This window comes from Paralichthys olivaceus, chromosome 3, assembly GCF_024713975.1.
Source record: "Paralichthys olivaceus isolate ysfri-2021 chromosome 3, ASM2471397v2, whole genome shotgun sequence".
Classification (NCBI taxonomy): Eukaryota; Metazoa; Chordata; class Actinopteri; order Pleuronectiformes; family Paralichthyidae; genus Paralichthys; species Paralichthys olivaceus.
The window spans coordinates 8,239,989-8,266,531 of NC_091095.1; the positions used below are offsets into that span (position 1 = coordinate 8,239,989).

Sequence of the window (26,543 nt, forward strand, 5' to 3'; positions counted from 1 at the left end):
CATATTTAAATATTTAATCAATTTAGAATCTAAAGGGTCACCAGATAAGTGAGGGGTCGTCAGTGAGGGAGTCTGATGATGATGATGACCCCTTCACTGGGAACCACTGGGATAAACCACCAGCCTGAATTAAAGTAAACTAACTAATGTGACAGTTATAATTATATTAAACTCTTTAAACTGTGGGTTTACAGGTGGAACTCATTGACTGAAATGCATTGAGTTTTTAATTGACCTGCTATCAGATGCAGATAGATGTTAAGAGTTTAGCTTAAGTGTCATCTGGACTTATAACACCTACAGAAAGAATTACTGTTTGTATTTTGTGTGGCTAGAAGAGACTTGTTGTAATGGAAACTGCGCACAGTGATTGCGAGACAGAGTCTTGGCTCACAAATCCACTGTCTACACCAGAAGCCTCAAAATATTGGCAGTCGCTCTCGGAGATTAATTCATCATCAGAAGACAACCAATGGGCTCCGAGATTGTAATCATAGAAATATTTGGTCTTTTAAAATATCAGTCCCATTTACTTGAAATTCCTTTGTGCTTTTACTTATACTAACTATTAAAGAGCCATTAAAACATTCAGTATTCCATGATGCATTTATTCCCCCCCCACATTTAAAAATAGCAATTACTAAACATAAGCAGACGAGACTGTGCAGAGCTGCACTTCTGTACAACATGTTCATACCATGACACCATAAATAAAAATCTATAAACATTGGTTAAGAAAAAAGTTCTCGCTCAAGATCCATTAAAGACGCACAAAATAATAATTATACAACTTTTACAAAGTGTCTTCCTCTTTGTCCACTCGTCTACATTTACATCCCAGTCAGAGGCTTTACAGCAGAGAGCCGGCGTCCAAATCAAGAGTTCACTCACTGTGCAGAATCAAAGGAAGGAAATAGAGGAAATTTATAAACTACAACAGGTCTCCCACATGTTGAAGTTTCTAAATTTGACATCTTGTCGACATGTGAACGGAGCGTCCGCGCTGCAGTGCATCAGCAGCAGAAGTGACACGAGGAGGGACATGAACAAAACAAATGCAAGAGACTAAAACATGAGCTGCAGCAGCGACAAAAGGTCCAAATTCTGTTTGTACCATAATTCCTTTCTGTCAATGCATCCAAATGACCACTGGCTTCAGTTGCTGCTTCATTCAAAGCACAACATGTTGATGCAGATGACACATAAACATTACATTCCTACAACAGGAAATCATAGCTGTCATTTAACTGGATGTTGTCTGTCAAAGTACGAAAGATATCTGATGTCTTCAAACTATTCAGCAAGAAATATGCAGATTTTTGCTGAATCAACACAATCATTTAAAATTCGGACAGATTATGTTTTGTCCAGGAGAACATGATATGTCACATTTCACCTGACGAAAGTCGTTGCTAAGGAGATGAGGTAGGAGACTAATCATAACACGTATCTGTACTGAGAGGTCTTGATTACTGGTCAATTTGAGTTAATGCAACACCATTTAACTTCAACTGAGCAACAGCGCCCTCTGCAGCCACGTGTGGTGATTAGAGAGAAAACCAAAGCCTGTGAATCTCTTGACTGCGTAGTGTCTCTTACTGAACTTAAACACAATGGTGGATACTACCCATGATTCCCGGCTTCCTGAACCAGAAGAGCCGCTGCTGTAAAAAATATTCAAAACTATTCAGGAATCCTTAAAGTTTAGGTTTCCTCAGTGCATATAGCAGGAAAATGCTGGTTTGTAATGATTTCTAAGTCTTTTTAATGAATCGACAGTTCAGCTAGGCTCTGATTCTGACAGTTGAAGTTGAACTGAAATGACAGATTTCTCTTTCAACTCTGTTTCAGTTCTCAACAACTCGTCAGCTGCTGAACGCTCAGCTCTGTAAATTTGTCTGTTGTTTCAAGGATATTTCTGCTCATAAGTTTAAACACAAAGAGCAACAGCAGCAGCCAGGACATTAAACAGAGTAATTTATCATTGGGGCAGGGCTGTGTAAAACTCACATTACACCACTCAGGTGTTTGCACTTTTCTGTCAGTCAGTGTAAAACAGCCAACTTCACTATTTCAGGAGCTGACATTTGGTTTTCTATCTAAGCATTTTAGATTAGACTCCCTTCTGGAGAAAACCACAGCAGCTTTATTATCCCAACAACCTAAAAACAGCATCAGCAGTTACAGTTAATTTCCCCCCGTGAATCTAAAATAAATTTAAATGTCCAGAGAGGCCCTGAACACACAACTCCCAGAGAGATCTGTGAAGGATAAGGATCAGTTTGGGACTAAATACTGTGACAGTGTTTTGAAACTATCGGAAAAGGCAAACACAGTAAACTTTAACCAAAAAAAGCCATATTAATAAAATATAACTGCACTATGAATTAGGGGTTAAAAAAACAAGCTCCCTGGCTACAAATGGCACTTAAAAAACAATGTGTTGTTTCTAAATCTATACAACGCTGATTTCAAAGTTAAGTTACAGAGGAGAAAATAAAACCATTATATTGCTGCAGTGAGACGCTCAGAGTGCACCAGAGACAACAGAAGAAATCATGCTTGGAGAAAAACAAGAGATTCCTATATTAAATAGTTTAAGCAGTTAGAAAAAGGCCTTTTAAAAATAATTGCTCATCAATAATGATAATCAAGCATCAGGTCCACCTGAAATTACAGCTGAATCTTTAATTAAATGTCCAGAGCAAACCTCTGAGTTCATGCACATTTCATAAATCTAAGTCTGTTGCTTTACGTTAAACAGCGAGGTTGTGAAGTAACATCACACATGTGGTTGTTTCTTGATGTGTAAATTTGACACGAACCTCTGTTAATAGAAAAACAATCATGATAGAGCAGCTTTGGTTCAGGCTGAAAAAATATATATATATAAATCGCCTGACAGGAGGAAAAAATGTCAAGGCTTGAGAAGCTTCGCAGATCAATAAATAGTAATGATCAATTGAATAAACACTATGCGTTGTTTTAAATCGTCATTTTTACATCCTTTACATCCGAAATGGTTCTACTCCTAAGAAAGATGAATCACGAGGGTTCTACAGTATGCATATTAGGATGCTTTGTTTTGAGCAATCAAATATTAATCTAACCTTTTACATTAATGGTCCATGACAACAAACATTTAGATCCTTGCTTGCATGAAGGAAACATCTGTGTGAGGCCACCGACTGAGCAATAGAAACTGTCTCACTGCAGAAACATTTGTCTCAATTCAAAGACATGGACAAAGCATGTTGGGGTATGACAAAATGCTAAAAACAATTATCACAATAAAATCCCCATCAATAGCAATATAACAAAAGTCCAGTATATATATATATATATATATATATATATATATATATATATATATATGTATATATGCTCAATGCTCATGCATTGTTCAAAGCAAAGCGAAAAGTATTTGATTAACATCAGATTTATAAAATGTTTCGCTGTTAATCCAGTGCTTGTCATTCTCTGCTCATAAAGTAGTTAAAAAAAACTTTCTCTCACTTCTTTAAACTTAAAGACGGTGAAATTATCGTGATAATTATCGATATGTTTTGATATGAAAGTTTTTATCTTGATGTAATTTGTGGCCATATCGTCCAGCCCTTGTGTTTTGTTTTGTAAATCCATTTCACAAACTTAGGTGTTCAACAGTGGCCGTCACAACATCTGCTGCCTGAGTGACAAGTTTAAAATGACCTTTTTTTTGGGGGGGAAATTTGGGCGTTTTTCCTCATCAGGTATTTTTGTACCACTGTGTTAAGCAAGAGCAGATCTTGTTTTACAGCTCAGTAAGTTTCTCAGCAATTTCTAATCAGCACTAATAAAGGTCGAGAGCAGGCTGACGGGAATGTCATTAGTTTTCAGGATTTTTAATCATTAATAAACCAAAGCATGAAACAAATTAAAAATTTTAACTGACGGCAGCGACAAGACAAGTCAGAAGAACATCAAAGTGAGTGGGATTCATCCTCTGAGGATCAAGAATTCAAAATTCACCAGAAACTCGTCTAATAGTTACCAAGGAGATTATGTGTTCGTCTGCATGTGTTTGTCTGGTAGTAACACGGAAGACACAACAAAGTACTGGACGGATTTCCAAGAAAACTTGGTGGTGTAGTACGAAAGAAGGAGAAGTAAATTTTGATGCAGATCCAGGAATATTTTTCACGTTTTTTCTGAAGAAATAATGGATCTTGATAAAAACATCAGGCATATTTATGGAACTTATATTTACAGGTGTGTGCAATTTGGTGCTGCTTGACTGAATCTAAGGGTACTAGTGGGTCTTGGTGGAGGTATGCGTAATTGTTGAGTTATTTCAGTCTAAGCCAAAGCACTAAACTGACATTGCATCCAACTTTTTCTTTTTTTTTTTAAATCCTCCACAGTCCACAAACAAATCCCACCTGCCTCAGAAGACTTTGGACTCAGCAAATAATTGGTTTCTCCTCACATCATGACAAATGCCTCATGAAGAAAAAGGACAATCATTAACATGAAATACCTAAAAATCAGAAATGCTAAGGCAGTTCACTGAATTGTGATCCACTGAAATATGGGTGCATGTTCAGAGTTAATAATTACAGCTGACATCTCTTCCTCTAATAAAAAACAAACACTGTATGGCTGTTTTTGAAAAACAAAACTCAAACATTTCCAAACAGTGAGGTGTAAATCCCTGATCAACCACCTGGATTCTTTTTAACCTAAATGTCTGAAAATTAAAGATACAAGTTTTGTTCTTTCTCAACCTATCCCATACAGTGAGAACTAAAAAATAAACAGACAGTGACAAAATGAAGCTGTCGGAAAGTGAAGTTTAGACAGGGAGGAGCATGGGAGAGGTCAGGTCACTGGGCAATCAACACCAACTCTTTCCTCCTCGTTCAGAACAAATGGCACTTGCCTTCACTTTCAAGTGTGAAGCGGGGCAGAGATGACCCGCTGCAGCGGTGGGGGTGGGGCCGGCTATACAGAGTGATGTCTATGACAGCGACCCGGGGCGAGCACAGACTCCTGCGTTACACCACGTACTGCTGGTTGCTGCTGTGGTTTGTCGTGTAGGTCTGTCGGCTGTACTGAAAGTGGTCGGTCAGCACGTTGTTCCAGTTGTGCTGCTGCTGCTGTTCTGAGCCGTGGGAGAAAGGCACTGAACCGTTGGCCTGGATCTTTTCCAGCGCTGGGTTGTCAAAGGACGTCAGGTCCTGCTTGGAGCTTGGCAGCAGCTTCTTCTGCTTGTTTGCGTCATACTTGGCCTGTTAGCAGAGGAGAAGGGAAATTTGATTTTGATAACTATGTCTTAGTAGTTGGTCTCCGGCAGTGCACTGAGGCTGCCAACCAATTAGCTTGGCCGGGTCAAACACAAGAGGATAAATTATGTGCACCTAAACTTCAGTATTTACTGAGTGAATAACAATGAGAGACATGTTTAGGCCTATTAACTCAACATCACAAACTTTCAAGGTTTTCAGGGACTTGTGGGAATCCTGGTCAGGGAAGACTCACCTTATTGTAGAGGAAGACCCCAACTATGGCCGTCATCATGCCCAAGATGTTAGTGAGGCTGACGGGGTTGCGCAACATTAGCAGTGATATGCTGATGACCATGATCCTCTTGGTGGCGTTGGCGACTGCGTAGCTGAGCGGGCTGACGAGGTTGAGCACGCTAAAGGCGATAACGTTCTGGGCGAAGTTGCAGAAGCCACTAATGAGGAGGAGGACAAAGGTACCACTCCATCCTGAGATGTCTGACTGAGGCAAGAAAAAACATAACATGATGTTTTTTAGGTGACTTTTTGATTCAAACTAATGCTGTGCATATTGGCAAAATATAAACACAGATACCATCAGGTGTGTTAAAGGCTCTACTTCTGAAGTATTTATTGTGGTTAGTAAATTCTGTCATCATACCACATTTAAGATCAAGATGATACAGATGTCAGATCCATTGAGGAGCAGTTACTGCAACTCACCAGGTCTCCGTTCACAAGAAACACAGAGAGATCCACCAGAACCCAGGTGGGCAGCATGAAGATCACGGCATTAAAGCCCAGGATGTTGAGAAGCCTCAGGTGGTGGACCCGTGTGTCGCGCAGCACCTAAGAAAAAACGGTTGAGTCACACAAAGATTATGTAATGTCTTGGGTCTTTCCTTGTTAACACAGCCACTTCTCCTTTCTCACAGCGTTTCAAACACTTCCACACGCGCAGCACAACAGGATATCAGTTTCACACCAACAAGAAGTGACATTTCAATTAGCCTCCTCCCTGCAGGGATCATGTGGCACATACCAGCAGGAGGATGGTTTACCTTTTTGGAGAAGATGTTCTGCAGAGAGAAGCAGAGCGTGGCAGCCAGAGCACTGATTAATCCTGAAACATGAAACGACATCTCCGTCGCCGTGGCCAGCAGCACTCCACCAATGATGGGGATGAGTGATGTGTACACCTGCAACAATGAGCACAGGGAGCGAGAGGGCAGAGTCAGCAAGGAAAGAAAGAAAGACAAACATTACTTCATTCATTTATTCAGGGAACTACAATTTTATCTGCAATCCCAACCTGTAATCCAGGACCTAAAGTCATTATATTAATCCACAATTGACACAAAAATATAAAGCCAACTATCTTCATTTGCTTGTGTTTGTTAGTTTAAAAGTGACTATATGCACGTTTCTGCTATGCTACCAACATTAGTATCAACCTTCACTGAAACGCTGAGAGTTCTGCATCAAACTTTTAGCGCCAAGAGTTGTCTCCAGGGTTGGAAAACAACGACAATGTTCTTATGCTTCGTTCTATTACCTTCTATCATTTCTCTGCCTCTACTGAAATTAGCATGCTAACAAGCTAGCCCTGTCTCAGCACTTTCCAATATCAAGACACTGTAGGGCCCCTTCCTCCCTGAAGGCTATCCCTAGTGTGATAAACAGGTTTGGTGATGGTCATTCAGGATGCAGTACAAGGAAGCAGCACAGCTTCAGGTTTTAACTATTCAAACATGACTCAGGTCGGAAAGTTAACGGCATAATCATAAATCAACAAATATAGCGTGTTTGATTTATCCTTCAAATGCCATGCTTGTTCTTTAACCACTACTACAGTAACTGGAATGTGCTCCTTCCTTTTTGTGTTGTTTCTATTTTGGCAGAGGCCTAGATGTCTGACCCATTTCAGGTGCCCTGAATCATTGTGAAGATTTATCCTGAAGGGTTTCTGCACTCAAAATTAAAAGTTGCAGGAATGTTACGATTAAGTCACATCATAGCGCTTGTAAGATACAAACCCAGGTTATATTTTATTACAGAAATCCATTACAGTCTATTATATTCCAATTGTTATTCTATGAAACCTGTAATGTTCAGTTATTGTTCAAGATATGTTTAAAATTTGATTATTTATTGGCATTGAAGTCATAAAAGCAGTGTTGTCCTGGACTACGTTATATTAGAGCAGCAACAAGTCATCAAATAATCAACTAGAAAATTACTGAAACTGGTTGGATAACCGATTAATTGTTTTTAAAGATTTTTTTCAAGCAAAATGTCAGAATTTGTTGGTTTTTATCTTATTTATCAGATTACATTTTAACATCTTATGGTGCAGAACAGTTGGTTGAAAATCAAGATGACAACATCACTGTGAGCTCAAATTGCAAAAAGCATTATTTGATATTTAATATACCGTACTAAATGATTCAACCAGAAAACAGATGAATTAATAATGCAAATACTCACTTACAGCCCTACATCAAACTGAGGTGGTAAAATTGCATTTACTCATTTTTTTTGAAAGCTACATACAACTGTTTCTAATTTCTTGCCTCCTTAGTTTACATAGGAAGGACAAAAACTACCACTATGTACGACCACAACAATACACATATAATCTGATTTACCACAACACAAACATCAGCTTCTCACACATTGGGACAGGGATGTTGTATTAAACTGCATTAAGTTATAAAGGTGGTAATTTCAGTCTTTTGCTAATAAAGTTAAGTCACGTATTTATTTGGTCTCCAAACATTTTGATTCACTGCTGAAGGAAAGATACAGGTGTCACTGATAAGATTTACAATTGTCCCAGTAAGAAATGATTAAGCGAGCCAGTAAAATACCAGGAAAGCTGACAGCTTCTTTTTATTATTGACATCTTTGCTTTATCTACTGTAACGCATCAAAATATCTGCAGAGAAAAGGCCTGTGAGACGGTCTAATGCTTTTCATACAACTTAAGGTTTCTCAGTACAGTAAAGTACAGTGTGGCCTGCTCCTCCTCAAACAGGATCTCAGTAATATATTATCAAAGCCTACATTCCCTGTCTGTGGCCGGTCTGAATACTCAGCTGCTGGCTGCAAAGTAAACATGACAAGCTGATGTTAAACTGGAGAAATCTCCTGCTCCCACTGCTTCAAATCCTGGTTCTTTAATAGTAAGTACAAGCAGACACTGAATTCTGGTCTGAATTTCTCTAATATAATAAATACAGCTGCAAAGTGAATATTATGAAAGACAATTATATTATTAGTTTGTAAAATGAATATGATTTAATAGTCGGATACAGCAGCTGTGCTTGAAGAAAACAGTCTTGACAGTTTCCTATAGTAAGTTATTTTGTTTGGTTTATAAGTTGTTTTCTATCATTTCTATGGAAGGAGTGTCAGGGCTCATTTAGACTATGTCAGATTTGACTTTGTATATTCAGTTAAGCAATACTTTTAGCAAGCCCTGGAAGTTGTGATGGACATTTATCACTATTTTCTCCATTATATAGACGAAACAATGAAATTAATTTACATCAGAAATATCCATTACTCGCACCATTTGACAAATTATAGTGAAGTTTTGTTTTATCATAGAAACAATCAGCCTGATGCAGTTCTGACAAAGACTTACAGTGACAATCACTTCAGGATGAACTTAAAGCAACACAACTTTATTGTACCTTAAAATGGCAACTTCTAATGAAACTTTGGTGATCAGGTTCGATCTCCTGTGAGAAGTGTGTAACTGACCAACAGTCGCAGTTTAAACTTCCAAAAATAAGATCCAGCAAGTTCAAGAGTGATGCTGAACTGTAGATCAGTTGAAAAAACTTAGAAGTCATTAAAACCCACAGTTTATTCAGTGAGGAATAATAAACACATTGGTTCATTTGTCATCGCTGCAGCTCTTCTGATTAAGTAAGCTGGGGATCATGGGTAATATCCACCATTCAGTTGTGTTTCAATTCAGTGAGGGGTACTACAAAGCCAGAGCTTCGGTCAAGACATTGATAGGCTTTGTTCTTTCTCTTCATGAAATTCACTTAGACGTGACGGTGAACAGAATGAATCACCACATGCGGCCGCAGAGGGCGCAGGAAAAGTTTCAAGTTACTATCACTTCAAGTTGATTTGCTAGTTCATCTAAAATAAATCCCTCCCACGTTTTTTTATTAAAGCTGACAAGTTTTAATTAAAGTATTTTACAACCATGGCATTATGCTTCCTGTAATCCACACATAACTCTGCCATCTGGTCATTGCACACCCGCATACCAAGCATGAAAGAATGTGTATAAACTCTATTGGCTCCTAATATTTAAAGTAGTTTGGGGAATTACCAGGTGACTGTGGCCGATTTGTGGAAATTAGAATTAGTCTCCCATCCCTCACCTCCACCCTCCCACTGAGCACCTGATCATAGTCGGGGACAAAAGCCCCTGCTGATAGCTGTAACATGAGATGCAGCACAGGCGCAGTACAGTGCCACATCACCACTGCTGCGTCTCTAACACTTGAGGAACAGGCTGGTATAGAGTGGGCCTTGTGTCTTGTTTGCTGTATCAAACCTACTCACCTTTGTGGTTTGCTTCTCTCTCATGATAATTCTTGATAACAGCACAACCCATATTGGCATTGTGGCTTTGACTGTGAAAGAAACACAAACAGGAAAGAGACGTCAGCAACAACGAGAACTAACAGTAACAAGTAAAGCTTAAAAGACTGACATTTGTACTATAAATGCTCTGGTGTTCTATGCAGACCCACGCCCCTGTCAAACACTAAACTTGTGTCCTCTGTTATATTGCACCATGCATTCACTGACTGATGTACTATTACAGCGAGTTTACTCTGGTGTGTCACCAACAATGACAGACTTAGTCATGACAGCCCGGTTTTGTTTTCAAATGATGGACACATTTTATAAGGATTAAATAGAAAACACAGTGAATTAAGTTCTGATTTACTGCAGGGCTGTTGTATTACACTGGCAACTGCAGACTGGTGGTTAATGACAGAACAAAATTCAGAATTAATTGACAAGGAAGCAAAGGCTCTTTAAAATGGGTCCAAAGATCACAAACGATCCTTAATGCGCTGCGGTGGAAGTCAGACACGATTTGAAATGAAAATAGAGTCTTTCTGAAATGAACTCTACAATATGTGGAGAAAAAAAGGTCTGGACATTTTCTGGAGTTTGTCTTTAAGATATAAGAGGGGCTTCAGGTGAGGGATGGAGCCTGGAACAGAGCATTCAGCTACAAGGAAATCAGTATTTCATTGACAGCACATCTACAGTGGCGAATTATCACTTATGTAAAGCAGTTTAACAACAGACCTGCAGCAAGACCCACGTTCATGTTGTTTGATGAAAGCTTTTCAGAAGTTGTGATTCAAGCTCACGGTCATTTTCCAGGGTGTAATTTGTGGTGCTGTTGAGCCGTACTGCTGTATACTGAGACGTGTGTCTTACATTCAATCAACCCTTATTGATATAAATAGGGTGAATTACATTTTTAGAAAGCTCGCCACAAACTGGGGCCTCCAACCAAGACCATACCTCTGAGTGAGCTCCTGTGTGAGACTAACACTGCCATTTTATGTATGAAAATGTATTATTATTATGTAATATATGATATTAACCTGCAACAAACGATTATTTACATTATTAATGTCCAGATTTTCGAAAGAAAATTGTGAAATTATGCCGTTTCAAGTTTTACCAAGCCCTCATTTTTTAACTAGATTGTCTTTAAAAAACAGTTTACTGTCAACTGACAAAGAAAAGTAGCAGATAATCACATATTCTGTGTATTACACACTGTAAGTATTGTATATATTGATACTAATACTTCTGCACTTGTAAATATGTACATTTTAGTACATATATGTATATGTGTATGCGTGCACATACTAACATAACACCTACAGTATGTATAAAACATATATAACTTATACATTACTCATTTAATAGTCGCACTCTTCTTTTTTAAAACACACTCGCATGTACATGATTGTGTTTTTTATTTGAACTTTATTCTAACCCACTGGTTTAAGCACATTATATTCATAAAGCTAATTTATCTTTTGCAGCTTTGTTGAGGATCTGCCTGCACAGTTTAAGACACCGTCTGTGAAAATAGTGAGTCAAAGGGGTAAAGGCAAATTGATTGTAAACGCGAACAGACTTAGTTCATGAAGCTAAACTTCACTGTTTTGTTGTTAAAGTAAAAGATACATTTGAGCTCAAGCGTCGTGAGAAGACTGAATCAGATAATTCAGGTGCATCTCTGAAACTTCTCTCATGTGGGAGCTGCAGCTTGTTAGAGGTCTGGTTAACTCAATGGCTCAGCAGGTTGTATGAGAACATGAAGGAGCGGATTGAAGTTAGTTGGTCTCAGATGAGAGTTGGAGGAACACAGAGCACCGTCAGTCCGGGACCCTCCCCCCTCTCCTCCTGCCAGCGTTAACTACGTTAGCTAGCTAGCTAGCTCACAGCCGCCGCCGCTCCGCCACTCTCCAGGGCTCGATACGAGGGGTAAATGTGGCGTTAGGAGGCCGGTGCTGGGTTGACTAGTCTGCCTGTTCACGACCTTCACAGCACCGACAGTTTCCGGGGCCCACAAGCGGGCTAACTGCCGGTGCCGCCGAGTTGTCCCCGGCGTTAGCCGCGAAGCTAACATCAGCTGACGACGGACACATCGAGTTACCGCGGAGGAGCCGGGTGGCCTCACGTTTACCCAGAAACAAGAGCATTCATCTGCTTTACTCACCCGTGTGTGCGTATGAAACCGGTACTTTCCATATGCTGAAGTGCGCCGACACTGATGCGAAGTATTTCCCGAAAGCTAAAGGCAAGATGTACCACCGGTAGTACCTGCTCGGCAGTTCTGTTTTGGGGACTCCCCATGCCCGCAAGAGCGGAGGGAGGAAGACGACGATGGAGATGATGTGGAACAGAGACACGGTGACCGGGTACGGGAACCCGTTCAGGATGATTTTGTTGATGACATTGCCCCCCGAGCTGACCGTGTACCAGCACGCACACAGAGAAACTATCCGGATCCCTTCCCTGACCGGGGTCCGCTCCACCGCAGCCATCTTCCAGCGCGGAGTGACGAGGCACCGGCCGAGAGCGAGCGTCTGCACCGGGAAGAGAAACGCTGCTCGGCGTCAAGCTGCCGTCAGTGCACCCACAACCGGATGTGACACAGTTTCTGGCCACAGCCTTCAAGATAATACAAAGTGACAAACGTGTTTGTAAAAGTAAAAGTCTAAATAAAACAAACAGCGTTCATCAACATGTTATAAATAATCGTACACCGAAGAAAGGTAGGAAGTGTAAACATTTTTTTATTTAAAAAAATTCACTTTCATAAGTACATTTTTCAAAAAAAACAATAAAAACATTCTAATTTTCAAAATATAAATATAATAATAATATAAAGAACAGTAAAAACGACAAATAAACGCCAAAAAGTCTCTCTCCCATTCGTCAATGACAACATTCAGTTATACATCATTGTCATTATCAGCTTTCTTATTTCCTCCTCTTTTCCTTCTTTTTTCACTTCCAGGTAGATAACTCTTCTTCTTCTATTCAAACTCTGAGAATGATACACAACTGTAACTCTGACGGCAACAACGCGGGGCCCCTACAGGGAGGTTTTTACTACGGAGATGACATTGTGAATACTCCATCTGTTGTGAAGTGAAGTTTGTCAGCCCTCGGGGGGGCCCCTTCAAGGCCTAGGGCCCCAAGCAGTTTCCTGCTTTCACAAGTGGCTCCTCTGCCCATACCAGGCTGGAGTGGCTATGAAACAACATTACAAACCACTAAATCAAGATTTTTTTTTTATTTACATCTGAACCAAATTGCACACATTCATAAATATCAGTCCCCTAAACATGCCAGATTTTTTTCCCATCAAGATCCATTCATGACTCTTTGAGTAATCGGGAAAATAAAGAAAAAACTGCCCTTTCTTGAAATGTTGTTTGTATGTTTCACACCAAAATGTATGGGGTTCTTTCCTAACCCACACCATATCCAATCCGTCTGGTTGTTTTCGCATAATGCTGCTGCAAAGTAACAGAAACAACCGCTGACAAAATCATAACCTCTCAGCGGAACTAACAAATAAGTCATTTTTCTGTAAAAGATATATCAAAAATTTGTAATGTTGTTTTCAAAAGTTGGGTATCTCTGAATTAATCAAAATCCAGCTTAGAGCAATGTGTAATAACCCTGCACTGTGAAAACACATTTGTCCGTAAGATTCATACAAATACATTTTATAAACCAGTAAAAAAAGGGAAGCTAAAGAAACTTAAAGAGAAGACAAGCGGTCACGGATCCTTATTTTTATTAACAGATATCAACACGTCCATTTAAAAGGACTAAGTAGCAAATATGTTCTCTTCTGCATTCGACTGAACACAAAAGGCTAATTCCTGTACATTCACTAAGGCTCTGTCTTAAGGGAAACACAGGTTTCCATAAGGCAAACAATATCTAAAAGGAATGATAGTAAGTACTTTATCCAGCATGTCAATATGTATTGAAGTTCTTCCTGACAGTACAAAGATGCAAGCTAGTTGCATAAGCTCCTGTTGCCATTTTAATTCATATTTTAAAAGCTAAATATACAGTAAAGGGAAAGGCAAGTATAAAATATTAGTTCACATTATCAAAATGTGTCATTTGAGACATTTCCTGTGTAAGGTAGGTTGGTGTTTCAGCAGGGAAAGTCTGGAATGTCATTGCTGCATCACTGACCAAATTGTAAATGAAAAAACGTGATTCAGTATCATCTACACATGTACATACATGTTAATCAATATTATACATGACAGTCACATTTCTTTGTCAGTTTTCCTTTCTGCAGTCGGATCTGTCAGTTTCATGTCACTTTTTCTACAGCGACCAAAGACAAGTAAAAAGTGAAATGTTTTAAAAACTGAGTTGTGAGTTACTCTTTCTGCACTCATGTAATGGGGGGAGAGGTGGCTATAAATGGTGAAATATTTTTAATAGCACTGACAATTGTTCATTCCTTTGGATATGAAGGTAGCTACTTTAAGATTTATTTCACCAACATTTTTAAAATAACTTTGAAATGAAAAAGAAAAACTGCACTATGAAATAAACGTGATAAATGCAGAAAATTCTGTCACATTCCACAAGGCATGTGGACTCACTTGGATGAGCAGAATGCACCTCCGCAGTATGATGTGCTAGTCCTCTCTGATACAAAGAACGACAGGATTTGGAAACTCAATCTGTACAGAAACTAACAACAACTAAATGGGCAGCTGATATAAATCCATATCTCTTCATGCTGTCCTAACACAACATTCACAAACTCATAAAAACACTGATTACACCCCCTGTGCTCTAACAATCACAAACAGGCAGCATATTTATTCCATTTTTTACTACAGTGCAAAACAGCAGCATACTCCAACTGAAGTGCTTCCCAAACCCTTAGCCGCTACCCTGTACGATGACGCCAGCTTTCAAGTCAGATTCCTGACCTTGGTTTTAGTCCAGACAGACATATGGCAGGATGTTCAACCTGCTCTCATCTCCATGTGGGTCTAAGGAGATGCACTCTGTCCAGTCGTACCAGGTACCCTTTGTGTCATAGCAGCCGTTAACCCCGGACCACTGCTGTGCATGTAATCTGCTGAGGTCTTCGTTGTTGATCGCTCTGCTAACTCCTGGTAAATCCTTGGCCGGTCGTTCTGGTGCTAACATGAGTGTCTTCTTGGTTTCTTTGCTTCTGTGTTCCTCTTTTTTCAAGAACTCTGTCATGAAAAAATGTGCACCAGGAGCATGGGTGCCCGACGATGTCAGCACGTTGCTTTGCTGGCTAAGGTAAGACTGGATAATTTCGCTTCTCGACAGCTCTTTCCAGTCTGTCTGCTGGAAGGGACTGCGAGGGACTGGCGGATTTTGCTTCGGCTGTTCTGGCCACTGAGGTTCAAGTCTGTGCACAAGTTTAGCCTCCTTCTCCTGGCAGAGCTCCTTATGGGAGGAGGGCTTGATCTGCCCTGTCACGGGGTCAAACGTGAGTCTCCTATCTTTTAACCTGACCGGTTTACTGCCATCTTCAACAGCCTGTCCATAGTCTTTAGACTTGTGTTTCTGTCTTTTCCTTTTCCCTGTATTGCTTAAAGAACCATCGTCTTCAGCACTGACCCTATCATTGAAGGAGGAGTCGGTTGGGTGGGGGAGAGATGTATCAGGAGGCCTGCCTTGACAGTCCAAACTTGCAGACCTCAAACTATCATTGTGAAAACCCTGTACACCAACATTTAAAGGCTGAGTAGAAGGCCCCAGCACAAAAGTATCCACAGACCCAGACCTCACAGTGGGACTCAAAAGACTCCCACTCTGTGCTTGTGTGGTCTGTCTGACAACAGCTTCCTGCTTTGGAGTTTGAGGACTGTGCAAGGAACAGCGGGGGCTTCTGGGTCGATACTGACCCCCAGAGGCAACTTGCTCCTTACTCTCTTGCTGCTGCAGAACTGATGCTTTTGACAAAGAAGTGCCAAGAGGTTTGCTGTATCCCAGTGAACTTGGATGAGGTTTTACGGCATTGACAGGGATTTTATTTGGCCTGTCATTTTCCAAAGGCTCAGAAATCTCCCTGTCTATAGGCTGACATGCACGAGAATCCGTAAAAAATTCAGAGCTGCTGCCAGTTCCATTGGTTTGCAGCTGTTTGGAGTTTTGTATTTTATCATTCAGGGTCGTTTTGGATTTCTTGGCTGGTAAAATCTGTCCCTCCTTCTGGTCACCCTTACGTTTCCTGTTTCCTGGTTTTTCCAATCGTGGGGAGAAGCAGTTGTTAAAGTCAGTTCTGTTCTTCAACTCTGGGCCTGTTTTACCTGATGTTGTGCTGGCAGCTGGTGCAGAGATGCAGGGATGAGCACCGCCATTGGAAGACCATGATGCACCTGTGCGTTCTTTGGACAACACCTCACCCTTCCCTGGCTCAATTAGCTTCTGCCAGTTTCGCAGCAGCTTCTTGGCTCTTTTTGCAAGGTCCTCGTTCTTGGTCTTCTTCCGGACATCGTTGATGAGCTTGCCGAGACGGGTTTCCTTCAAGGAAATGAGATTGGAGTGACACAGTGCCTATGACTCGACTTTTAAAAAGTGGGATTTAACTACATCTTGTTTTGAAAGTTCAAATTGAAGGTCACCTACCTCCAGTGCTTCTTTGGTGATGGGATGTTTCTCCAAAAAAGAGATAACCTCCATAACTACCACCATGTTGCATATCTGCTGAAAAGACAAATATTTATATATCACACGAAAAAAAAACATCATTGTGTTATCCCCGTTACAACAACAGCGTCCAAATCCAGCTATTTATGTGAAGATGTGACAGTTTGTGATTCTGAATTGAACGGGAACATTTGCTTGTTCTACAGAAAGAAGATGGGCTATTAAAAGGTCGGGGCATAATTTGAATAGACTTTCAAACATGCACCTGTATGTCAAGAAGACGATGTACTCGCACTGGTTTCAGGCTCAATATGACAAACTGAAACTGCATGCAAATGTCTCTGGCTGTGATGGACCACTGAAATAAATGTTGCACATCATGAGTATTTGATTAAAGGCATTGTATGTGTCCTGAAGTATCTTGAAGTGTGAGATATCTCATAGGTTTGTGCAATGAATTGACATGTCATGAAAAACTATTTCATCCATAATTACCCACCAACAAAATCTGAGAAAGTTGTTTGTCTATTTCTATAATCATTTTTTAAAGCAAAAATGTTAAACGTTGGATATCTCCGGGTTCTCAAAACATTTGGTCAAGTCGGCTTTTGCTTGAATATATTGTTACAGGACTTTTTGCTGTCTTCTATTTATAGATCAAATCATTACTAATTGTTAGTGTGGAGAAAATGCACAACATCATAGTTTACTGCATAGAGCATATACCTCTGGCAAGGAGGTTATATTTTCACTCCGCAGTATCATGCAAAAACCGCTGAACAGATTTCCACAAAATCTGGTGGACTGGGCCAATGCAGAACTCATTATATTTTGGCACAGATCTGAATAAAGGGATGGATCCAGGAATATTTTATCCCCAATTTTACTTTGACATTTTCAACGATTTTCCAGGATAATTATTGGACGAAAGAAGTCAGGCATATTAAAGAAACTTATCTTGAAATTTAAAATATCTTTTGGGTGTTTGACTGCGATGGTATTTTCAGGAGAACCGGACAGCATCCTGGTATAAGTCTGGCCAATATAACAAAATCTTCGGTTTTCGCAATTTAATTTCTTTCAATAGCAATATAACAAAGGTTCAATACATGTCAATATAATGCTTATGCATTGTGCACAGTGAGGGGGTAGAACACATAATTGATCTACCTCAGATGACTAAAATGTTTTACTGTTTATTATGCGTTTGTCATTCTTTGCTAATAAATACAAGTTTAAAACAACAATCTTCAATCAGGAGCACAAATCAGTCTCTAAATGTAAAATAATCATGTGACATTTATCAGGATGATCATCAATATCGACTGATATGATATTTATATCTCTATATTCTTTTTTTCTATGCAATGTTTGGCCACATCGTCCAGCCCTGAACTGTATATCAACATCACATGGTGTCATCTAGTCTGATTGTACAATCTTATGTGTTGTAACAATAGTAATTCACCAGCTGTATAAGGGGTGAAGATGTCTGAATGTATATAAATCTTTATATTAACTGAATCCCATAATAATCTACATTCCTGTCACTGAGCTGCAGATTTACACTTCCTATGGAGAAGCTCAGTTTAAACGACACAGTGTATTTCAGTGCACAGATATAAACACAGTGTTAGCCAGCAGCAGTGTTAGCCAGGCGCCTGGGTTCCTTGTGTCGGTTACTTTCGCTAACACGAGATGTTTACCAGCCAATTAACAAGCACATAATAAGTCTCCACACACACCGACCGCCTCTGCTCTTCCCCCCCCGCCTGCAGGGACCTGAAGCCGGCTCATTGTTCACCTTTGTCCCCTGAACAAACCACCGCTCATACTCACATTGCTCTGGCCGTCGATGGCCTGTAGCAGCCGGTCTCTCATCACCTGCGGAGTGACCGGAGCCGCTGTCATCGCCTGGCGGTGTCGCGGGTCGGTCAGGACGGACTGGAGACAGCGGAGGGTCCGCTCCTCACCGGTGGAAACCTGCCGACGCGCTCACAGGCCCGGCGGAGGATTTTCTGGAGGAGCGGGCATCATGGTTTTTTTATGACGCTTTACGCTTCGTCTTCGTTCGCCACCAGCATGTGCTGATTCTATTGAGGCGACGACGACGACAGAAAATCCTCTCCGGGAATCGGCCACCGTCCTCGGCTGGCAGCCTCCTCCTCCGCGGCTGCGTCGCACACATATATATGGTGCGTAGACACCGCATTGGCCGCTGGGTCTTACTACGTCAACGTCGCCGCCATATTGGACCGAACACAGTGTCAACAAATACACGAAGAGCTGCGGAGTTCACAACACCTCTCATGATCACTGGTTTTCTATTGAATTATAAACAGTAAACCTCTTTTATAAAGAGCTTCAGAACACCTCTAACAGTCACTTGTATATTTATTTATATCAGCTCTATGACTCTCATAAGCTCATATCACCTCTCAAATGTTTGGGAAAATACTTTGTAATAATAACATTTTATCTTTGATTGAATCTAGATTTGAAAAGGGACAATGATCATTAATCAACATTCATACAAATGTAAATGCAGAAAGGCTAAATTCATCAGCAGTGCATTTGCCAGATGTTGATAGGCATCCTGCAGTGATATAAACATAGTGAAATAATAAAAACACAATAAGATGTGCTGACAAAAGAAAGAAGAATATATAAAGGAAATGTTAACATCAAGATATGGTGTAATATGTTATTGAGAACCGACAGTGTCATCACATTATTTCACCAGGACTGTAGTCCTAAAAATTTACAGCTGCAAATGTCTTCTCATAGTGGTGTATCCTTTTTAACGATTGTTCCTATTGTGTTACTGTATTATTGTTTTTTTTGTCATCGTTATTTGAAAAGGGAAAATGATTAATCAACATTCATACAAATGTAAATGCAGAGAGGCTAATTTCATCAGCAGTACAAAGGACAAACACTACAAAACTAGCAGGTTCCTCAGGGACAAAAGAAAACATGTATGTCAGATTGCTACAAATGTAAAATACAGAAGTATGTAGCATTTATTTAAAATCTACAGCTGAGTTGAAAGTAATAATTGTACTCATAATTTTAGTATAAAATAAATCTTATTATCGTATAAACTAAAATTGAATATTGAAATATGATATGATACATAATTAAGAGACGGGCGAGATATGAAATTGTTGATATTTTATTAGGCAAACCAGTTTTCATAAATATGAAAAAATATGAAGTTTATGTTGCAATAATAATGTATAATCCTGAGAAGAAATGAGATATTGTAATTTCAGCTGGAATGTAGAAACAGCTAGAACATTAGTGTGTTCATAATTCAGAAGTCATTGTCACTCTCCTCCAACAGAGGGGGTCTCACAGCCCCCCTGGAGGTGTGAGAACCCTTGGACACTGGATCCTCCAAACTGTCATCCTCCAAATCCTTGCTTTCCTCTTCCCCTTCGCCCTCCTCGTCTTCTTCATCATCCTCGTCCACGTCGATCTCGCTGTCCTCGGTCTGAAACACAAGGCCACAAGGTCACAAATAGAACTAATTGCATGATTCAAATAGGATTACAATTTCAAAACACTGAGTGGAGCTACACTGGGGATGTGCACATTTTCTACCCAACACTAAATCAGTTCAACACAACTAATCAGACAGGGGGGTCTAACTACAGAGTCACTTCTTCAGGTTGCATGAAAACATGCAGAGTCCTGGACTGATTTTACAGCAAACTGCTTGATGCAACATCTGGAGTCGACAGCTACAGTGAAAACATAACCATGTTTCTTGTTTGAAGGAAAAATCAAAATCAAATCCAAAAGTCCATCCTGAACAATTTGAGCACAATGACCATTTGCACTAATGATCAAAACTTTAACAGAGGCATTGAAGAAAGGAGAAAAATATTAAAATATGAACGGCTACATATCATATCTGTAGGAAGATAATTGGGAAAGTGAGACTTGATATTGTCGTGGATGGGAAATGGACAAGGCAGGGTTGAGGCTAAACCCTCGTAAATGTGTTAGTATGTCATTACTTGGTGGATCCAATGATAATATGATGAAAATTACCTCTTTCAGGGTTTCTTCTTTGTATTTACTGATGAAAAACATGTGTGACTTACAAAGACAACAGAGAACAAGCCAAAACAATTGCAACTAATCCACAAGCTTTGTGTGTGTGTCAACCACTGGACACACCTGCAAACTACTAAGGGTGAAGATGGACTATACGCCCTCCACAAACCTTTAGTTTCCGTTGTTTTTTGGCAGAATGAACTGGCTTTCTGGGAACAGCCGAGGGCTTTTTAGAATAAAGGTGACAGAGAAAGGTGAAGATACTGAACAAAGGAAGATGAAAACCAAAAGGGATGTGAAACTGATCTCGGATGGGGGACAAGACACTTGCAAATGACAAATAAAAGTAAACAGTTTTAGTTTTTAAGTTGTATCCGTAGTGAGAGAGATGACACAATCAACGGCCACTGTGAGCAAAATCTGCAAAGAAGTCTTTGGATTTTCAAGATTTAGCGAACATATTAAGAGGTGGGAGGAAGAAAGCAGTCTTGTTTTGAGGTACGAACCTCGTCGCTGTCCCCCTGCATGGTCCCGATGAAACGAGCTCCTGATCCTACGGTGAAAAAGAGGCGATGTTCAGTTTACATGAAAGGAAGCAAAGTTTTCATGGGCCAAGTATCTATTTATGAGAACCGCAGACAACACTCATATAAAGACAATTTGAAATTTGCTCATAATCAACTTCAGCTTTTGCTCATTTTTCATAGCCACAACAAAGACATGGCTTGCCCTCATCTGTTTTGTGTACCTGCCATGATGCCGTTACGTGTGGGCCGGGGCTTTGAGGGTCGACTCTCTTCTATGTCACTGTCTGAGCCGTCATCTTCTGGGACGTCCATGTCAGAATCCTCATCTTTCACTGCAGAAAACATAATAACACAAAGTTGTGATCACATAAAGATTGAGGTTGTTTTGCCTTTTGCTTTTAGTTTGTGTGTTGTTCTTACGGGAGCTCCTCATCAAATCTCTCTCCTCCTCCCTCAGTTTGTGCTGCATAATCCTCATGTTGTTTTCAGCCTCCTGCAGGGGGGGGGGGCAACACAAAGATTCATACATCTGTCAGATTCAGAATCCCAGATCTTTCCACCTTAATGTCTCCAGTCTCTTCTATCCATTGCATTCATATCTGAATTTGAACTTTAATGTCATATAGTTTTAATTCTCAGGCCTGCCGGTGATAGATAGATGGGAAGAGGAAGAAAGCGTGCTCCTTTTAATCATGCTTATGTGGTTCATTGGATTTGCCCAGGATGTATGTAGCAGTATACAAATATTTTAAGTTGCTTCATGTGCAAGAAGGATACTTTTTTATTTTATTATTTATCTTTATGACCAAAAGTGGATGGCAAGTAACATAATTTCTAACTTTTTCAAATGTTCTAATAATTTTTAACTGACTACCTCCCATATTTTCTAACGGATCCACTGCGATTCCATCTGTAAAACCTCTGAGAATGCCCGTTCTACATATCATACATACTCACACACCTCAAACCTCTCCTGCTCCAGTCTGTGGTACTCATCCAGCTGAGCCTCCAGAAAGCTGAGGTTCCTGAACTTCTCCACATAGATGACGTACATCTTTTGCAGCTCCTCCTCTATCTTCTCATATTCATCCATGAATGCTGGCCTGAAACATTGAGAGAGGAACACAAAAATGTATTTTGCTGCTGTACAAATGATGCTAATATGTATATATATATATATATATATATATATATATATATACACACACACACACACACATAATTGCAATTAAAGTGTAGGTCACTTTGATTTAAATTCTTTCTTTCTTTTAATTCAGCTGTGGCAGTGGGGAAACATTCCCCTCGTTTTGCCTCTCCACTACCCGTCTGGTCATAATAATTAATAGTCTTTCCACTGTTGTTTACATTTTAACTAGTCAGATCTGATACCTGATGATGCTCAAGTGTTCCCGGTCTCTCTCGCCTCTCTCTCTCCCCCTCCTCCCCCTCCCCACTATCACTTTCTCCTCTCTTTTACACCCACTCTCCTCTCCTCCCCTTTTTCTTTGCTCACCCCAACCGGTCGAGGCAGATGACCGCCCACATTGAGCCTGGTTCTGCTCGAGGTTTCTCCCTGTTAATGACAGTCGCCAGTGCTTGCTCATCGTCGGAACTGTTGGGTTTCTCTATATTAATATGATTAATATACCTTCTATGTAAAGTGCCTTGAGATAATGTATATTATGATTTGGCACTATACAAATAAAATTGAATTGAATTGAATAAACTCACCTGACACTCTGAAGCGTCTGGAGTCTCTTTCGATTCCTCTCCAGTTCCTGCTTCTTCTTCTCTATTTTGGCGTCCAGAGTGGTCACATCCGATCCGACATTTCTCAGCATCTCTTTGGTCTTCTCTACACTTTCCTTGAAAATGAACATAGGGGCATGGAGGCAGATTTAGTTCCATTTCATGACTAAAATCAGGTCATGAGTGAATAAAAAAAAAATCTATATTTTATAAAGGTTCGACAGGATAATTAAATACTAACCAAAACCTCCTTGATGGCAGCTCTCAGGGCCTTCTCTGTCTCATTGACCTCCAGAGGTCTGGCAATGGCCGCAGTTCTCATTTCCTGTCAGGACAATGACAACAAAGACAGAGTCATCTCCTGCATCACTGACACTGTTTTAAACAGACATCATCATTGTACAGCTGTCATCATCAGCGGGTTCACTGCAGGAAAAGAGACCCATTAAAGTGACACCTGTTTTTGACAATTTTTTGTCTTTCCATATGAACTTTTCTTATTCTCAAGGATTGTGTGGACTCAGGATCAAGGAAAGTGGAAACCAGTGTGTCAGTGTTTTCTCACCCTCAGTTCTACCTCTTTTCCCAGTAAATCATACAGAGATGCTCCTTTAGAAGTGACCTCGGATGCCAACTGTCGAGCTGCTTTAAGATCAGAAATCTACATTGAAGACAGTGAGACACATTCAGCAAATTACAGTTTTGTCTTGTACATAAGTAAAGGGATGAACATCTACAAAGGAAATGGCATCATGATAGTTATACTATGGTTGTTGAGAAAAACACATTGTGGGGAAATAATGCTACAAAGGTTACTGAAAACCAACTTGAGCTGTGCAAAACAGTTGAAAACTGCACAATATTTGGCTTGGTTTCAACTTAAATGTTACTGAATGTCATTCTTATTACACTTATTCCTTACAGCCGACAGATCTTTAAACTCAGACACGACTGAAGATAAAGAAACTGTCTTTTCACCCGTGATCCGAGGTCAAACTTGAACTTGTTGTTATCCTCCTCAACTATTTCTCCAAAGGCCATCTGCTTAGTCTTCATAGCGTTGTACAGCACCGAGGTGATCTTCAGCAGCTCTTTCACCGCGTAGCCATCAGCCTGGTAGAGGTGCTTCATGTTGAGTTTTATATGAGCCTTCGTTGCCTGCAAACAGGTGAGATGCTGCTTTAGAAAGATGAAGGGTAGACCCTTTATTAGCTACAAGGAACTTAACATTTGAATAAAACATTTGATAGACATCACCATAAACTGGGCCACAGCCTTAATGAAGAACACCCTGTCTGACTCTGTATCCACATCAGTGGGAATATCCATGTGGGGCTCATATCTTTGTGAAAAGGAAAGAGAGAGGGGGTGGTAAAGACAAACAATAAATATATCACAGATGCACAATATAACCAATATAACGAATGTCAAATTCAAAGTTGGCGTTATCATGGCTTCAAGAATCATATTACAAAACTGGATGTCCCATGGCAAATGAATGGATTATTGAAATGATTGAGATTATCATAGGAACATATGCTGGGGAAAATTGATAATGGAGGAAATGCCTCTTCTGATTTTGTGTGAGACTAAAACAAATTGTATATAATTTCATTAATGGCTACTCATCCCTAGTGTCCACAGTATTAATTCATTTGAAATTAATGGACGGTCGCCCTCTATTGTGTAAATGATCTGTACTGTATGCTGCACTGCTCTGTTGCACAAAGAACTCAGAGGGAATATATATTTGATGGATCGGTGGGCGAGAGAAACAACAACTTTTTAAACTGGATGAATGTGTGGAGCTCGGTCATACCTTTTTATGAGCCATATCAATATCTCTGCCACCAAGGTGAAGTTTGGCGTTCTAAAGTTCTGCACGGATATCAACCTGGGATATCCCAAGGCCCTCATCATCTCAGTGAAATCTGCCAAACGAGGAGCAGCTCCAGTTGTCAACATTACACAACAACAACAAATCTCAGTTCAAGACGAGCATCGCTTACTTCTCAATTCTCTGAAGGACATCCTGGTGATGTTGCAGCAACAGAAGCTGTGGTGGTTCCTCCACTGGACACAAGTGAAGTGAGGATGAGAGATGACAACACAGAGGAAGCTACTGACCAATGCAGCCCACAAACATGAGGCCTGACTGCTTCGAAGGTTCAGCTGAAGCGAAAAGTCCTGTAAGATAGAAGATAGTAAGCTGACTGGACTCGACTACACATGAAACATCGTCCATGATATATAACAGAGTTGGGTAATTGGTGTTAGCGTGTGTCTTAGCATCGATCGGGTGTTTGAAGCTAACGCCTTCAGAGACCCCCCCCCCACCCCTCTTAAGAGCTAGCTTGTGGCTAACAGGAAGTGAGACGGTGAAGCTAACGCCCGGTGTCACTCTCTGAACGTCCCGGTCAGCAGCGATGAACACAACATGTGGTGTTTTACTGTCATAATAATGATGGAGGTACCTGTCGCAGCTGCTCGTGAGCTAGCTTCGTCTTCTCCGTAGATGGTCGCTATGGAAACACTTTCTTGTACTACGGAAGCTCAACGCGGCCAAAAAAAAGCAGCAGCGTTTTTTTCTTCTTCGCGGTAAAAACAGTGGCGTTTGTTCCATGTGCTTTTTATCACGTGATGATTTGAGTAAAGAAAGAGTTTCTAAAGCTTCTGAGCAAAGCAATAAAAAAGTTGTGAATTGCCGTATTTGTAGAAAATACTGACTTTTTGAATTAAAAACAGACTCGTTTTGCTCACAAGCCTTTAACACAGATTTATCCAAATGTGTTTAGGGAAAATGTCCTTATTAAGATCAATCTTAAATGTGAATGAATGTTTCCTATAATTATTAAAGCTTAAGCAGCTAAAATCTAACTGAATTTAACGCCTTTCTTAACGGCTTCAAGAAAACAAACGTGTCGCTGAGAGGCTGAGGTCGGGCCTGATCGAATAATCACTGAACTTGCACAAACTCATAGAGTAAAAGCAATCACAGTGATCAGATATGGCGTCCCCACTCACCCTGTCTCCGTCCCACAAAGAACAGGTCATATAAACTACAACCCCCACCCATGTCCAATGTGACCACTTCCGGCCATATTAATATGATCACAAAAACACAATAAATAACAAATAATACCAATAAACCCCCAAAATACAAACCTACTACACCATGTATCCTAACCAAAATAATGATAATAAAATTCCTCTTTGACTTATTCATGGCTCCTACACCTTTTATTTTATTTGATTAGTGAAGCACTTTGTATTCTTTTTCAGATAACTGCTATACAAACAAAGTTATTATTAGGATTATTAGGATTATGTAACATTGTGCTTGCAGGACTCTCACATATACCTGAGTGTTTTAAAGGGATCTCTAGCTGTTAGTAGTCCTTGGTGCGGCCACAGGGGGCGACACCTCTCAGACAATGCCGCAGAAGAGTCTTTATATCTCCGGGCTGTCCTCCTGACGCAGAGCGTGATGGAGCCGGGGATCGAACCACCTCACAACAACAACACGCCAACTGGAAACGAGCCTCCTGCCCACGGCCTCCACAGCAAGCGCCTGAAGGAGCTGGAGAATGCCGCCCTGCAGACCACTCTGATCTCACAGATGGAGACGGAATCCGGGGCGGACGCCGGGAGCTGGACGGAGCAGCAGTCCGGGCGGGACGAGCAG

The 26,543-nt window shown here is 40.4% G+C and overlaps 3 protein-coding genes across 7 annotated transcripts; all 3 read right to left on the reverse strand.

Annotated features, from left to right (window-relative positions):
- Positions 1-587: 587 nt before the first annotated feature.
- On the reverse strand, positions 588-12,491 carry slc35e1 (solute carrier family 35 member E1). The gene is made up of 6 exons (XM_020098587.2): positions 12,055-12,491; positions 9,858-9,928; positions 6,326-6,463; positions 5,988-6,113; positions 5,521-5,766; positions 588-5,270 (listed from the first exon to the last, which is right to left on the reverse strand). The coding sequence occupies exons 1-6, from the start codon at positions 12,380-12,382 to the stop codon at positions 5,037-5,039; spliced, it is 1,143 nt and encodes a 380-aa protein (XP_019954146.1). The 5' UTR covers positions 12,383-12,491; the 3' UTR covers positions 588-5,036.
- Positions 12,492-12,616: 125 nt separating this feature from the next.
- LOC109636699 (mediator of RNA polymerase II transcription subunit 26-like) lies at positions 12,617-18,697 on the reverse strand. Of its 2 annotated transcripts, none has more exons than XM_020098591.2 (3): positions 18,357-18,697; positions 16,497-16,571; positions 12,617-16,391 (listed from the first exon to the last, which is right to left on the reverse strand). In XM_020098591.2, exons 1-3 carry the CDS (start codon positions 18,426-18,428, stop codon positions 14,826-14,828), a joined length of 1,713 nt encoding a protein of 570 aa, XP_019954150.2. In that variant the 5' UTR covers positions 18,429-18,697; the 3' UTR covers positions 12,617-14,825. The 2 variants fall into 2 exon arrangements, with proteins under 2 accessions (XP_019954150.2, XP_019954149.2); XM_020098590.2 differs by having other exon boundaries at positions 16,497-16,574; positions 18,357-18,690.
- Positions 18,698-19,676: 979 nt separating this feature from the next.
- On the reverse strand, positions 19,677-26,360 carry cluap1 (clusterin associated protein 1). 4 transcript variants are annotated; one of them, XM_069521815.1, is made up of 14 exons: positions 26,220-26,360; positions 24,868-25,045; positions 24,678-24,789; positions 24,116-24,200; positions 23,837-24,016; positions 23,424-23,519; positions 23,100-23,183; positions 22,841-22,974; positions 22,071-22,212; positions 21,530-21,602; positions 21,331-21,441; positions 21,089-21,135; positions 20,752-20,808; positions 19,677-20,013 (listed from the first exon to the last, which is right to left on the reverse strand). In XM_069521815.1, exons 2-14 carry the CDS (start codon positions 24,887-24,889, stop codon positions 19,834-19,836), a joined length of 1,323 nt encoding a protein of 440 aa, XP_069377916.1. In that variant the 5' UTR covers positions 24,890-25,045; positions 26,220-26,360; the 3' UTR covers positions 19,677-19,833. The 4 variants fall into 4 exon arrangements, with proteins under 4 accessions (XP_069377916.1, XP_069377915.1, XP_019954168.2 ...); XM_069521814.1 differs by lacking the exon at positions 26,220-26,360 and adding an exon at positions 25,333-25,473; XM_020098609.2 differs by lacking the exon at positions 20,752-20,808.
- Positions 26,361-26,543: the final 183 nt, after the last annotated feature.

Bases quoted from the DNA above. Each gene is read 5' to 3' on its own strand.
- slc35e1 (XM_020098587.2), bottom strand. From the start codon at position 12,382: ATGGCTGCGGTGGAGCGGACCCCGGTCAGGGAAGGGATCCGGATAGTT. The intron at 9,929-12,054 runs GTGAGTAAAGCA...TTTCTTTCACAG, and splicing joins GGTTTCATACGCACACACGG to TCAAAGCCACAATGCCAATA. The intron at 5,767-5,987 runs GTGAGTTGCAGT...TTCTTGCCTCAG, and splicing joins TTCTTGTGAACGGAGACCTG to TCAGACATCTCAGGATGGAG.
- LOC109636699 (XM_020098590.2), bottom strand. From the start codon at position 18,428: ATGACAGCGGCTCCGGTCACTCCGCAGGTGATGAGAGACCGGCTGCTA. The intron at 16,575-18,356 runs GTGAGTATGAGC...TTGTCTTTTCAG, and splicing joins CCATCGACGGCCAGAGCAAT to CAGATATGCAACATGGTGGT. The intron at 16,392-16,496 runs GTAGGTGACCTT...ATTTCCTTGAAG, and splicing joins TCACCAAAGAAGCACTGGAG to GAAACCCGTCTCGGCAAGCT.
- cluap1 (XM_069521815.1), bottom strand. From the start codon at position 24,889: ATGTCCTTCAGAGAATTGAGAA. The intron at 24,017-24,115 runs GTGATGTCTATC...ACCTGTTTGCAG, and splicing joins AGGCTGTGGCCCAGTTTATG to GCAACGAAGGCTCATATAAA. The intron at 21,136-21,330 runs GTACACAAAACA...TTTTCACCGTAG, and splicing joins ACGTAACGGCATCATGGCAG to GATCAGGAGCTCGTTTCATC.